The sequence below is a fragment of the Rhipicephalus microplus genome, chromosome 2 (assembly GCF_043290135.1).
Source record: "Rhipicephalus microplus isolate Deutch F79 chromosome 2, USDA_Rmic, whole genome shotgun sequence".
NCBI lineage: Eukaryota > Metazoa > Arthropoda > Arachnida > Ixodida > Ixodidae > Rhipicephalus > Rhipicephalus microplus.
The window spans coordinates 69256038-69270970 of NC_134701.1; the positions used below are offsets into that span (position 1 = coordinate 69256038).

Consider the following 14933-nt stretch of genomic DNA (forward strand, 5'->3'; position numbering starts at 1 on the left):
GCGTAGTTGCTGATTTATTCGAGTTGCCTAAATTTACACAGTTGTGGTGCACCTTGCAGTCAAAATAAAGGTATTATATATTTGTTAACACTTCTCAGTATGTGCTTCAAATGTGATGTTGTGGAAACATTGCGATGCACGAAAAATTGTGGCTTGACCAGTCTACGGCGACTTTCAGAATTGTGTTATCAATCAAAAACTACTCGAAAATTATTAGTTTTGTACTTGTGCTTAATTTGGTGTCCTCACTGTTTGGCACATTTGAGTTCCGTTCAATTCGGTTTTAACAGTCACCATTGGCACACCGCGATTATAAATAATGAGCTCGACAAGCTTAGTCGATCGCAATGTTGACGCTACAATTACCAGATGTGTATGCGCACGTAACAGCTCTGCTACCGCTAAATATAACGTACTATTTTTCACAAAACATAAGAGCAACCATTTGAAATTTATGGTGGGCTCATCAGTTTCACCCGAAAAGTAGAAAACGACAGCCAAATAGGACGCCTTTCACGTCGGCTGCTCAATAGCTAGCTTCGTTTTAAGTCTCGGTGGACACGTTATTGGAACCACAATGAAAAGATCCTCTGTACACATCAATTTAGACATTTCTAGATACCCGAAAATTCCTATTGTAGTGCAAGTACAGATGCGAGGTGTCCACAACGCCACAATGCTTCCTTTTGCCCATTAGCCAACTACCCACAGCGCGTGCCTAAAGCAGCACGGGAATCTATGTAGCTGCATACTTTGCTGAAGCTTTTGTTGGCTATGATGATGAAATATGCCTCAGCGATTGTATTGCAAAGCCTACCGACCTTTTGCTTGTACAATGTACAGCCGTGACCACGTGTGTGTATGCCGCGCGAACGGCGAGCCTTGCTCTGCTGTGCGACACCTTGCGGCCGCTGCGAGTTGTGATGTCGTGTGCACAGGAGCATGTGCAGCCTTACAGACACGCAGGCATGCTCTGCACTGGTGGCAACGTTATGTGTGCTTATTTAGCCGATGATTCGAACTTCCTCAGGTCGCTTTAAGGCAAAGCGCGTTCCGACTGATAAAACGCGCCTGCATCAATAATGCACGCTAATTTGTGGTTGTATCAAGGCATGTGATTATATGAAGATATGATAATGCAACAGCCACGAAAAGAGTACTAGGTCGCCAGGAAATGAAATCGGCCACAAGGAGGGCTCTGTTTATGCAGGCGTATGTTATCAGTCGAAACGCGCTTCGAATTATAAAATAGGTATGACGAAAGCGCCATAAGCGAGCAGGGGTCGTCGGTTAAAAAAAGCACACTTCCTAACGTTGTCACCCTTGCAGAGGAGGTTTGCATGTTTGTAAGGCCGCGCATGCTTTTGCGCACGCGACGTCACAATGCGCAATGACCGCAAGGTGTTCCGCCGCAGAGCAAGGCCGGCTGCTCGCGTGCTATAGACGTCCGAGTCTAGAGTTTTGCGGACTCGCAGCGTCACCTGTCAACGCAGTTTTGAGCATGGCAAAGCCAGACTCCCTTGCACAGTTTTTTTCGCAACCAGGTGCAACTACTGCGTAAACACAGCGATTGAGGTAAATATTAGGTGTATTTGAGCATTGAACACTTAGAAAAAGAGCCAACAGTTTTTCTCCGCTTGTCAGGCGTGTCACCAAACCACCGTGAAGCGCTTATACTGGTTCACTTGCCAGAACGACAGCGAAAACAAGAGCAGACGCAACAGCTCTGCGATTTACGAAAAAAAACCCAGCTGACGCTACAGTTGCATTGTAAATTGCTATGAACGTGAAGGACTTCCTTTTACTGTTTTCCACAGCTATCGTGCAGCAAAACGGCTAGAGCACAAAATGGGCTGTTGTGTTCGGTAAGCGAAGCCATCGCATTGTCTACAGCTATTCGCGTGAGAAAGTTTGATAATGTAGGTGTCCTGGTATTTTTTTAGTAGCCTTGATATCAAGGGAAATCATAGTAGCTTTGATTATGAAGCCTAACTTAGCCTCTGACCGTGGGACGCACCTTCCAGCAGTAGAGAGGTGATGCGCACGATAAACATCGCACACGCCGCGACTGCATGCCGATAACCTGAACCTCCACAGCATTACGCCTAAGGGATTTCAAGGCTGTAAGTTTCGGCTCTACCTATGAAATATGAAAATGGACGCCGTACTGGTAAATCACAAAATGTTCAAGGTTACAATAGGTTTTTTTTTTTTCTAGCGTTGGTCTCCGCGATTGCCCGAGTAGCAATCGCGGATGCCTCGGTTTCGCATTTCGTTGTACACCAAGAAAGTAGACACGCATGAATCCCCATTTGCACTCTATAGAAATGGATGACAATCGTCGACAGAGCATTCTATCTTGCGTAATAAAACAGTTCAACGCACAGGAAGCGAGAGATTGATAAAGAACGCATTTACAATGGCGAAAATTGTGAGGGCTATTTGTGCCGAATAAACCGAACTTCGTACCACAATTCGAGAGATAGATTGCTCGTGTATGCACTTTATCGCCTTGGCGTCATGTGTGTACCTAAGTTTAACACATTTAGGCATCACAGAACAAATGTCTGAGTGCTTGCGTGTAACTCGATGATAGGCTATGCTCGCTTGCACATAAAGTGTGAGTTGCAGTACGCCAATTTACCTAAAACATATTTCACAATGTACGCAAAGTTTGTTCTGTTGAGCTTCTTCTTTTCTGAAGCGAAGTGAAAAGCTTGCGAAAAATTTGATTTTCAGGATACCGTGCCTCCAGGCCAACAGAAGAGGGCCTATGCACGTTCACTTGTGGATGGCTCGCATTGCACTACCTATTTATGGCCAGGACGTCAATGGGGACACTGCATGGTGGCGGCATTTTTTGCAGCGCCGCCTGGGCAGGTTCTGACGTCTATACACAGATGTGGTCGTGGCTCTACTGTTGTTCACGCTCGGTGGGATTCAACGCATCTCCCATGCGACATTATGCATGTAGAAAAAAAAATGCCCTGAACTACAAGATTTTGTTCATTTCTTCGGTTGTAGGTCGATGTCATGGCATGGCTATGTGACAGAACACCTGTCCGCCACACCAACAGCCTGGGTTCTATGCGCGCTCAAATCAAAGTTTAGCATTGTTTATGTATTGGGGCTTCTATTTCACTTTTATCACAAAGTTTTACTCACCGAAAATGCTCATTTTTCAACCACGACCAACAACGCCGACGCTGACGTTGGAATATCTGCGGAACCATCTATTTATCACTATCACGCTATTGGGTAGATTTGGTTGGGCGTCCCCAGCTTCTTTGCGGACTCAGGCTCTTAGCCATTTCTAAGGCATTTTGTGTTACAGCGCGCAATTGATGACAAAGAAACACAGACAAGTGCTGACTCCTTACTGAAAGTTTTTCTAAAGAACACAAGAACGTGCGTAAAAATCATGAAAAAAAAAGCGCATCAATATTACGCAGCAGCCAACTAGCCCAACTTGCAATAGCATTGCTGTTTTTATTGGCAAGCAGAATCCGCAGATTGCCTGCAGACGTCCAATAAAACTAACTGGTGGTTTAAAAATAGCAGGCGAAACAGTGGCGCTTGCCCGCTACTTCAACTACTTAACAGGCGCCGGAAGTAGGACGGTGCACGACGCAACCGCAGTTATTTTTAACGCTATTGCAACGCTATGGCTGCCCCATTGATAACTTCTTAATATATGCACTTGATTTGGACAGTCCCTTCAATATTTCAAATAAATAGTGAGACATCATGTCTGATATCAGCGGTGTCCCTGGAGCATCGAAAGCTTATTGCATTAAGATGTATAGATAGGAAACCTTGCTCACTTTATCAAATGATTAGCACATACCTTGAGGGGCAATGAGTGCACGGCTCGTGAAACTTCTTGAATAAGCTCCAAATCAGTTAGAACATGTGTGCTGTCGCTGTCCTTTATTTGGTAGCGCAGTTCACCTGTGAAGAGTAGTCAAAAAAGCGTTTCAAGCGTACAATACAATACATATATATATATATATATATATATATATATATATATATATATATATATATATATATATTGATACAAAGTATCACTACCAGGAAAAACAAGAGAAGCGTGGGCAGAGAAGGAAGACGACGTTGATGATCTTGCGCTCCGATGGTGGCACTCGATAAGGTTTCTGCCTAATGGGATGCGCCTACTCGGTGTGGATCTGATGACGTATCCGGGACGCTGGGATTAAGGGCATTTGGCTATTTTTAGAAAAATCGAACACTTTCGAGTGCTTGGATAGAACGTCGAGCAGGGTATGACGTTCGCTTTGGTCAAGTGACTTGCTGACCATTTGTAGCAATTGGGCATCTTCTGAACCTTCTAAGCCTAGATGTTCATTTTGGCTTGTAGCATCAAGAAGCGCAACCAGCGTCGTACATGATTCAGGTCTAAATACTGCAAGTTTCATGCCGCCTGGCAGAATTGCAGGCTCCATGGAACTGTTCATTGTCCACACACCTGCCCGTCAATCAACGACTGTCACTATGCAATGGGGAATGAGAATGTTCTTTTTCAGGCATGCCAAGAAAATCGGTTCGAGCGTGGCGTCAAACGTGCCACAGTTGTTGCTAGAACATGTCACGGGAACACACACAGCAGAAAATGCAGGAACGACTGTGTCCACGGAGACGAAAAAGATGCATTCCTCCGGACGGGAATTTTCCAAGAGCGCTGTTGGGAAAGTACCGTGTATAAAAAGATGCCCACTTCTGCAGTCTACAGTTGCCCCACACTCACACAACAAGTCAATACCCAAGATAACGTCATGTGTAGACCGCGGAATAACCACAAACTCTGTGCAAAACACCTTGCCACACAGCGAGACGTCCACAGTACAATATCCCACCGGACACAACACGTCACCACTTACACCACGAAATGTCACCCCACGGTTCAGGCAAAACATCACTTTTGGTCCCAGCAGGTTTCTAAAATTTACACTCATCACCGAGACTGTCGCGCCTGTATCCACAAGTGCCATAGTAGCCACTTCATCGACAACTACATGAACTTTGTTCTTCAACATAAACGCTGACGGGGGTATATCTGTAGATAGCACCTCTGATCTCGCGGCCTCACCCCCACTGGCCGCACCGACTAGTTTTCCGGCGGCGGTGTACGTGCGCGTTGCCGTGGCGATGGCGATCGTGGAGCACGGGGAGCGGGTGGTGGTGTCCAACTTCGATCAGAGGCCAGTGAGGGGTAGCGTGATCCGATAGGTGCGCGTTGTTTCCGTGACGTGGAGAGCGGATGGTCGAAAGGTTGGTGAGACATGTGCGAAGACTGTCGCTGATATGGGCGGTGGTCACAAAAACGTGCGATGTGACCCGGGACACCACAGTTGTAGCATACCGGACTTGGTCGAGGGGCACGTTGTTGCTCAGAGTAACGACTCCTCTCGAAAGGCATGGGATAGTGGTACCGTCCTTCGGGGGGCCCTGTAGGGAGGCGATTTTGGGTAAGCAGGTGGGCGAAAACTTCGTTCGTAGTTGGGAGGTGGTTGACGGGGGAATCGATCCTGCCGTGTGCCTTGATATTCATAAGGGTCTGTTGCGTTGATCGATGGTTGCCATGGTGGAAGAGAAACAAGAGTCCGCACACGTTCTGGTTCGCTTACGTACCCATCCTAAAAATCTCTGGGGCGATGATAGTTCTGCTGACATCGAAGCAGCTGTTCTCTAACGATCTGCCGTATGGTCAAAGTAAGGTCGTTAGGCGGCACTGTTTCAACACTAGCCACAGTGGGGACGTTGAACAGGCGGCCGAATTTCGGAGAAATTCGTCGCATCTTGAGGGATTCAAAGGTACGACAGGGCTTCATCACGTCGGACACGGAGTTCAAGCAGTCTTTCCTAATTAAGAAATTGTACACGTCCTCGGCTATACCCTTGAGAACTTGTCCAACCTTGTCTTCTTCAGACATCCTCCCATTCACGATCTTGCACAGCTTCAATATTCCTTCAATGTATGTCGTACATGTTTCTGCTGGAAGCTGTGCCCTCTGGGACAATGTCTGCTCCGCGCGTTTCTTCTTTGCGTCCGAATCACCGAAGCAGTTCTGCACTTCTTCAACAAAACATTCCCAAGTCGTGAACATGTCGTCGTGGTTCTCGTACCACATAAGGGCGGTGTCAGTTAACGAGAATACGACATGATTGAGCTGTTCGTTCGAGTCCCAGCCATTGCTTCTGCTCACCCGCTTGTAGTTCTTGAGCCACACGTCGACGTCTTCTCCTGAGGTCCCGCCGAAGTTTGGTGGCACTCTGTAGTACGGCACGGAACCCATCGGAGTTGGCCTTGAAGCGTTGGATGACTGCTCTTGGGCCATTACGATCGGCGAAGGTGGAAGTCCGGCGAGACGGCGGCTGCGACGAAGTCCTGGTAGTGAAGCTCCCGTCTTTGGGTTCGTCCTACCCAGCACCTCCACCAAATTGTTACACAAATTAAGGTAACTTAATGGGGGGGGGGGGGGGGTTAATGGGCCCTGAGTCCGCGATCACAGTATAATGATGATGATCACCGCCATTGCTCGTACCCACTCAGGGGGATCGCAGTGGAGGCAACGTCGTCTTCCTTCTCTGCCCACGCTTCCCTTGTTATTCCTGGTAGTGATACTTTGTATCAATATATATATATATATATATATATATATATATATACATATATATATATATATATATGTATATATTTATATATATGTATATATTGTCACGTGATCACAGAACGACCACAACGTCTGTTCACAGGAGCAGCACTGGACGTCGAGCCAAACCGAACGTTAGAGCACGAGCACACACCAACCGTCCTCTTCTCCTTTCTCACCATGGCACATACTCGCATTGGCGTGGCTAAACCTCGTTCTATGCCTGTGGCATCACCCCCCCTTCGAAAAAAAGTACCACCCCGATGACCAATGCCGATTAAAAGTTAAAGTAGTCGCGTACACGCACAAAGACGCGTGAAGAAGCAGTGTCAGGTGGCTCGGGGATAGTGTGGCTTCATCCGTGACACATGAACAATGTCGGGCTGCTGGGAACATCGAGATCGCTGAGCTGTGTCTTCAAGCAGAATTTCGTAGTTGACATCTGTTAGGCGCCGTAGTACTCTATAGGGACCGAAGTAGCGGTGAAGTAACTTTTCCGAGTGGCCCCTTTTGCGAACGGGGATCCACAGCCAGACCAGATCACCGGGTTGGTAAATGACATGGCGATGACGTGAGTTGTACCTCTGCGAGTCGATTCGTTGTTGTTTTCGGATCCGCTTGAGTGCAAGCTGGCGGGCCGCGTCGGCGAGCCGGAGAAAGTCGTTCGCATCAGTAGTAATATCGGTCGTGTCAGGCAACAGCATGGCATCAAGCATCGTAATTGCTTCTCGGCCGTGAAGCAACCGGAATGGAGTGAAACCCGTAGTCTCTTGAACCGCAGTGTTGTAAGCGAACGTTACGTATGGCAAAATTGCATCCCAGTTCTTGTGATTACGGTCGACGTACATAGGTAGCATGTCAGCGAGCGTCTTGTTTAATCTCTCCGTCAGACCGTTGGATTGTGGATGGTATGTGGTTGTTTTGCGATGAGCTGTTCCACTAAGTCTCGTAACGTCTTGCATGAATTGGGCTGTAAAGGCTGTTCCACGGTCAGTGATAAGAACTGTTGGCGCTCCATGGCGGAGGACGATGTTGTTGATAAAAAAATACGCAACCTCATTGGCGGTGCCTCGTTGTAGGGCTTTCGTTTCGCAGTACCTCGTTAAATAGTCAGTAGCGACTACGATCCAGCGGTTGCCATCATGTGACTTCGGGAAGGGCCCAAGCAAGTACATGCCGATTCGTTCAAACGGTTGTGACGGGGGTGCAATAGGATGTAATAAACCAGCAGGGCGCACAGGTGGGGCTTTACGGCGTTGGCAATGATTGCATGTTTTAACGTAATGCTTGACATCCTGGGTGAGCTTTGGCCAGTAGTAGCGAGTCCGAATCCGGGCAAGGGTACGTGCGAATCCTAGGTGGCCGGAGGAAGGCTCGTCGTGGCAGGCAGATAAAATGTCAGCACGTAGCCCTGGTGGAACGACGAGGAGGTACTCAGTCGCATAAGGTTCGAAGTTCTTTTTGTAGACGATGTCGTTGCGGAGACAAAATGACCCTGAACGTGCAAATGCCGATGGTGGATTCGAGCTGCGACCTTGAAGGTATTTGATAAGTTGTTGGATCTCTGAATCATTCCACTGTTGTTGGGCCAAGTCAGATTCACTGACTGCACAAAGAAAATGGCCATCGGTATCATCGTTCCTCGATGTCGTCGCGAGGGGTGCGCGCGAAAGGCAATCAGCATCAGTGTGCTTGCGGCCCGACTTGTAGACGACTGTAACCTCAAATTCTTGAAGGCGTAAGCTCCATCTCTCGAGGCGCCCTGAAGGGTCCTTGAGATTGGCCAGCCAACAGAGGGCATGATGGTCCGTAACTACTCTGAATGGACGGCCATACAGATACGGTCGGAACTTTGTTATCGCCCAAATAACAGCAAGGCGTTCCTTCTCCGTGGTCGAGTAGTTTGTTTCCGCAGATGACAAAATGCGGCTAGCATAAGCGATGGGACGTTCAGCGCCGTCTTGCCACTGGACGAGTACTGCACCAAGACCGATGTTGCTTGCGTCAGTGTGAAGTTCGGTGATGGCATCTTCATCAAAGTGCCCTAGTAAGGGTTCACTCTGAAGGCACTGCTGAAGCTGGGAAAAAGCGGCTCTCTGCTCTGGACCCCACACGAAAGGAGTATCCTCCTTCGTTAAACGGGTAAGGGGTTCAGCGATGTTGGCAAAGCTCTGGACAAAGCGCCTGTAGTAGGCGCAGAGACCCAAAAACCGGCGCAAATCCCGTTTGTTCGAAGGTGGAGGAAATGCAGCAACAGCCATGGTCTTTTCTGGGTCTGGTCTAATGCCATCGCGACTGATAAGGTGGCCGAGGAACTTTAGTTCTTCGTAGCCGAAATGACACTTCTCCGGTTTTAGAGATAGGCCTGCAGATCGAATAGCGACGAAGACGGACTGAAGTCGTTGTAAATGTTGCGCAAATGTTTTGGAAAAAACAACGACGTCGTCTAAATACACGAGGCAGGATTCCCACTTCAGACCGGACAGGACGGTGTCCATCATCCTTTGGAACGTTGCCGGTGCAGAGCACAATCCAAATGGTAACACTTTGAATTCATAGAGGCCATCGGGAGTTATGAATGCTGTTTTTTCCCTGTCACGTTCATCGACCTCGATCTGCCAGTAGCCGCTGCGTAAATCCATTGAGGAAAAATATCGGGCATGTCGAAGTCGATCCAGTGAGTCATCTATGCGTGGGAGAGGGTAGACGTCTCTCTTCGTCACTTTGTTGAGCTTCCGGTAATCGACGCAAAATCGAAGAGTGCGGTCTTTCTTTTTAACAAGTACGACGGGTGACGCCCATGGACTGTTCGAGGGTTGGATGACGTCGTCGTCGAGCATCTGTTTCACTTGAAAACGTATTGCCTCTTGTTCTTTCTGCGACACGCGGTAGGCGTGCTGTCGTACAGGCCGTTCGGTAGGGTCCGTTATAATGCGGTGCTTCACGGTTGGGGTCTGCTTGATTTTGGAGGTGGACGCAAAGCAATCACTATACGTACGTAAAATCATGCGTATCTGCTGTTGCTGCGCACAGGATAGCTGGCAATTCACGTCAACCGTGCTGGCTATATCAGTGTTACCTTCGGCAGCAGTGGCAATCGGAGCGATAGTGGAACATTCTGCGTCATCGATGGCTTCAAAGTTCGCGATTGCTGTTCGCTTTGCTATGTGTTGGTACTGGCCGCCGAAATTCGTGATCAGAAGCTGAGTCCTCCGTTGTTTCAGTTTGACGACAGCACGCGCGACACAAATCTGCCGAGCCAAGAGCATCGAGAGGTTAGTTTCCGCGATGCCACTACTCTTGTTGTCACAGTCGCTCTCCACCGTTACGAACATACTGGCTCGCGGCGCCAGTGCGATGGTGTCGTCAGCAATTCGAAGTGTTGTGGTCGGCGCAACTGCATCCTTTCGTAGGGCTGTATGGTCGTTAGATAACGTTATGAGCAGGTCGCGAAGGTTAATAATAGCTCCATGCTCGCGGAGAAAATCCATTCCGAGAATCAGGTTTTGGGAGCATTCGCGCAATACAACGAAGGAAACAATGTACGTCGACTCACGAATTCGGAGGCGGGCAGTGCACATTCCTAGCGGTGTCAATAGGTGACCTCCCGCAGTCCGGAGGTTGGTTCCATGTCCTCAAGGTGTCATTACCTTTCTTAGCTGTGCAGCGAGGTCAGCGCTTATAACAGAATAATCGGCACCCTTATCTACCAGAGCGGTCAGCGGGTGGTTGTCGACAAGAACAGAGATACGAGCAGAGACCTGTTTGTCGTCGATGGCGCACGTCGGTGAAAGAATGTCGTCGGATGTCGGCAGGCAAATCGGGGGAGGGTCTTGTAACGGTCGATCAACAGCGGCCTCACCCCCAGAGGTCGCTGTTCTTAGTTTCCCCGGCGCGGGCTTGTGGATCTAGGTGATCTTCCTGCAAGGACGTCCGCAAAGGTTGATTGTTGGCCAGGTGACGTGGAACGCCGGGGAGATGGTGAGCGGGATTGGCGACGCGGAAGGGTTGAGGATCGTTGGCTTGCCAAGTATTCGGCGATAGCACGGGGCCGCTCACCATGTCTGGGTCGACGAGCATCCGGACGAAAGCCGGGAAGACCCATGTGCCTGTAGGCGCACTCACGGTAGATTTGACCCGGTTCACCACAGTGATAACATAGAGGCCGGTTGTCGGGAGCACGCCATACACTGGATTTCCGTGTAAGGGGTGGGTTGCCGTACTGCGGCGGTCCCGAGTAGAACGACGGTGCCGTCTGCAGGGTGGACGGACGGGACGGATAGCCAACAGCCGGCGCAGGAGTACGCAGTGCTTCCGCGTACGTTAATAGCGGAGCTTCGGCTGGACGCGGGGCCATCATGGGTTGGACTTCGGCTGCACGCAGAGTCGTCATGGGGTGCACCAGCTGCCGGACCTCTTCGCGAACGACATCCGTTAAAGCAGCAACATGGGGCGGAGAAGACACCACGTGCAGCTTTTGAAGCTCCTCGCGCACAATACTGCGCACGAGCTCCGTCAGGTCTTTTACAGTCGTGACGTCAGGTGTTTGTAGGACCGACGACACTGACGAAAGACTGCCAGGACGTTCATACTGGTACGAACGCTGCCTTAGCATTCTCTCCATTGTCGTGGCTTCGCGAAGGAAATCCTCTACAGTGCCGGGAGGGTTCCACACTAGTCCCGCGAACAGCTGCTCCTTCACTCCCCGCATTAGGAGGCGCACCTTCTTTTCTTCCGTCATTGAAGAGTCGGCTCGCTTGAACAGCGCGTCATGTCCTCAACGAACATGGCAACACTCTCGTTCGGACGCTGGTTTCGGGAATTGAGGAGCCGTTCCGCTGCCCCTTTCGGTCAGAGCTTCGGAAAGTATTTCGCAACTGGTTGCAAAACTCTGGCCAGGTTATCATAGTGGCTTCATGGTTTTCGAACCAAGTGCGCGCAGAGTCCTCGAGATAAAAGTAGACGTACCGAAGCTTTCGCTGCTCGTTCCACTCGTTGACGCTGCCGCAACGGTTGTAGTCGTCAAGCCAGTCGTCGACGTCCTCATAAGGGTCACCGTGGAACGGCTTCGGAGTACGCGGGACGTTGAAGAACCATGGAGGAGGCAGCGTTGATGTTTCTTGGGTTTGCGTTCCCGCACTAGCCATAGTACTGCCGAGTTGAGGAAATGGTCCGAATTCAGGAGGTAGGCCTAGTTGTCGCCTGCTACGCCGTAGGTCAGCTGGTTCTTCCAAGTCTCGGCTAGTGTCGGGACCTTGCTGCTGATTGCAGTGCATACAACACTACCCCGCACCTCCACCAGAAAATGTCACGTGATCACAGAACGACCACAACGTCTGTTCACAGGAGCAGCACTGGACGTCGAGCCAAACCGAACGTTAGAGCACGAGCACACACCAACCGTCCTCTTCTTCTTTCTCACCATGGCACATACTCGCATTGGCGTGGCTAAACCTCGTTCCATGCCTGTGGCAATATATATATATATATATATATATATATATATATATATATATATATATATATATATATATATATATTGTTACGGTGCATCATCGACAGGAGCAAGCGTGGCACTTAGCGAAGATGAAGAAGACGCCTGTGCGTTAGGCGCTTGCACGAGAGGCAACTCAGACATCTTGTTCGGCTGCCGACTCTCGGTGGACGCTGTCCTGTAAGCCAAGACCTCGCTCCGTCACATTTGGTGGAAGCGTGCTGGGTAACCGCCTCGCAACGGAACTTCGCAGCGGCCGACGTTTGAAGGGTCATTCCACAACGATGACGGAGAGTACGGCGTCTGCATCTGCTCCTGGTGTTCCTGCAGCCGGAGATGATGCGGTAACTACATCTCCTTCTGCGACCACAACCTTTGTGCTCGAACCCCCGCGGGATCCTGGCACGTTCAGCGGTTCCGGCGATCCAGATGAAGTTGACGTTGAAGATTGGCTGGCAGAGTACGAACGTGTGAGTACTCGATACCGATGGGGCCCGACTCTTATGCTGGCAAACCTGTTATTCTATCTTAGGGGAACCGCCAAATCGTGGTATGAGAACCATGAAACAGAACTTGTGAGTTGGGCAGTGTGCAGGGAGAAAATGCTAGACCTGTTCGGAAAGCCGATTGGAAGAAAAATGGCCGCGAACAAAATGCTCGCGTCTCGGGCGCAGACCTCGACCGAGTCTTACGTCTCCTATATAGAAGATGTGTTGTCGTTGTGTCGCAAAGCCAATGCCGATATGCCGGAGGCTGACAAGGTCGGGCATATTCTTAAGGGGATTGCGGATGACGCATTCAACCTTCTCATCTGCAAAAATTTTTCTACAGTGGATGCCATTATAAAAGAATGTCGGCGCTTTGAGCAAGCGAAGAGCCGGCGGATTAACAGCGTGTTCACCCGCCTTCCGAATACGGCTGCAACATCATCTTGCGAAGACCGTGCAAGAACACAGCCACCACCTCTAGATTCATCGGATCAGGTGACCCGAATTGTACGGCGCGAACTTGAAGCCATTGCCTCTGCTCCGGCTCACACCGCTGCAAGTGACACCACCCCACTCACTGCTAACATGGTTCAAGCCATCGTCCGCCAAGAACTCGCCAGCATAGGTATTCCCTCGGTGTGCGCTTTGCCCAGCCCGCAGCGAGCTTCATGGAGTCCACCCTCGTCCTATCGCGAGCAGCAGTTCACGGCCCGATCTCGCGACCCTGCGGCGTGGAGAACCGTCGACAATCGACCAATTTGTTTTCATTGCCACCGTATCGGTCATGTCGTCCGTTACTGCAATTACCGCTGGTCCTCGCCACCTCGGACTTCATCTCAACCTCACTACCGACAGGACAGCACCCGCTTCGCGTCTGCCGTGCAGCCTTCTCCGCAAAACAACTACCGAAGGTTCAACAGCCGATCTCCGTCACCGCATGGTCATCAGTCGCGTTCGCCTCCAGGACGTCACCAGTCGTCTCGCTCACCGCAGACTCGCAGGCCGTCGTCCCCATTCAACCCCGCTCCTGCCTACCCGGAAAACTAAACGGTGCAGCGCCCGGAGGTGACGCTGCATCTTCGACTCCCTCCACAAATCCTCTCTTGACGCTTCCGACGAGACAAAATTTGTTAGACGTTGCCGTTGAAGGTGTGCCTATTTCTGCCCTTATAGATACTGGAGCGCACATTTCTGTAATGAGTGCGAACCTTCGCCGACGCCTACATAAAGTGCTCACGCCTGCCGCTTCCCACAAACTTCGTGTCGCTGATGGGAGGACCCCTGATGTTCAAGGGATGTGCACGGCCCGTGTGTCCATTGCTGGTCATCCTACATTATTTCAGTTTGCCGTCATTGAAATGTGTCCTCATGACCTAATACTTGGTTTGGACTTCCTGTCACGTCATTCTGCGCTCATTGATTGTGCCACTGGTGCTCTTCAGCTTGAACTGCCGCAGTTTGCTGATTTTCCAGCAGACTATTCTCCCCGTTTACGCTCTCGTCACCACGTTCGCTTGCCTCCGCAAGCTGCTACATATGTCACTTTGTCGTGCTCACGTCACGTGCCCGACGGTGACTACCTCGTCACTCCTATAGTCGACGTACTGATGGCCCGAGACGTCGCCCTTGCTCACACTGTTGTCGCCGTCGCTAATAATACAGTGGTTATACCACTACTCAACGTGAGTCTCTTGACTCAAGTTATTCCGCAAGACATGTCTTTGGCCACCCTATCTCCACTTGACAGCTGCAACGTTACTGGTTTGGACACCGATACTACATCCCCCTGTCTTGGCCGCAATTACACTCTGCCTGCAGATGACATTAACAAGATGATTGCTCCCGACCTCACTGCAATGCAAGCTGCCAGCCTCCGTAGTCTGCTAACATCATATAGAGACGTTTTCGACTTTGACCACCGCCCTCTCAGCCAAACAACTGCAGTGACTCACCGGATCAACACTGGTAATGCCAGTCCTATACGCCGGCGTCCATATCGCGTATCTCACAAGGAACGCCAAGTAATTCAAAATGAAGTGGATAAAATGATTACTAAAGACGTAATAGAACCCTCATCCAGCCCCTGGGCCTCCCCAGTCGTGCTCGTTCAGAAGAAAGATGGCAGCTGGCGCTTTTGCGTGGACTATCGCCATTTAAACAAAGTGACCCACAAAGATGTCTACCCTTTGCCTCGGATTGATGACGCCCTCGATTGCCTCCATGGTGCCCAATACTTTTCGTCTATCGACCTTCGATCCGGCTATTGGCAAATTTCCG

At 50.1% G+C, this 14933-nt stretch overlaps 1 protein-coding gene across 1 annotated transcript in view; it reads right to left on the reverse strand.

Annotated features, from left to right (window-relative positions):
• Positions 1 to 14933, reverse strand: part of LOC119169860 (uncharacterized) — a 159646-nt gene that overhangs the window by 141308 nt on the left and 3405 nt on the right. The window contains exon 2 of the mRNA XM_075886558.1: positions 3848 to 3951. Within this exon, the coding sequence (XP_075742673.1) occupies positions 3848 to 3951 (104 nt within the window). The remainder of the gene's footprint in view (positions 1 to 3847; positions 3952 to 14933) is intronic.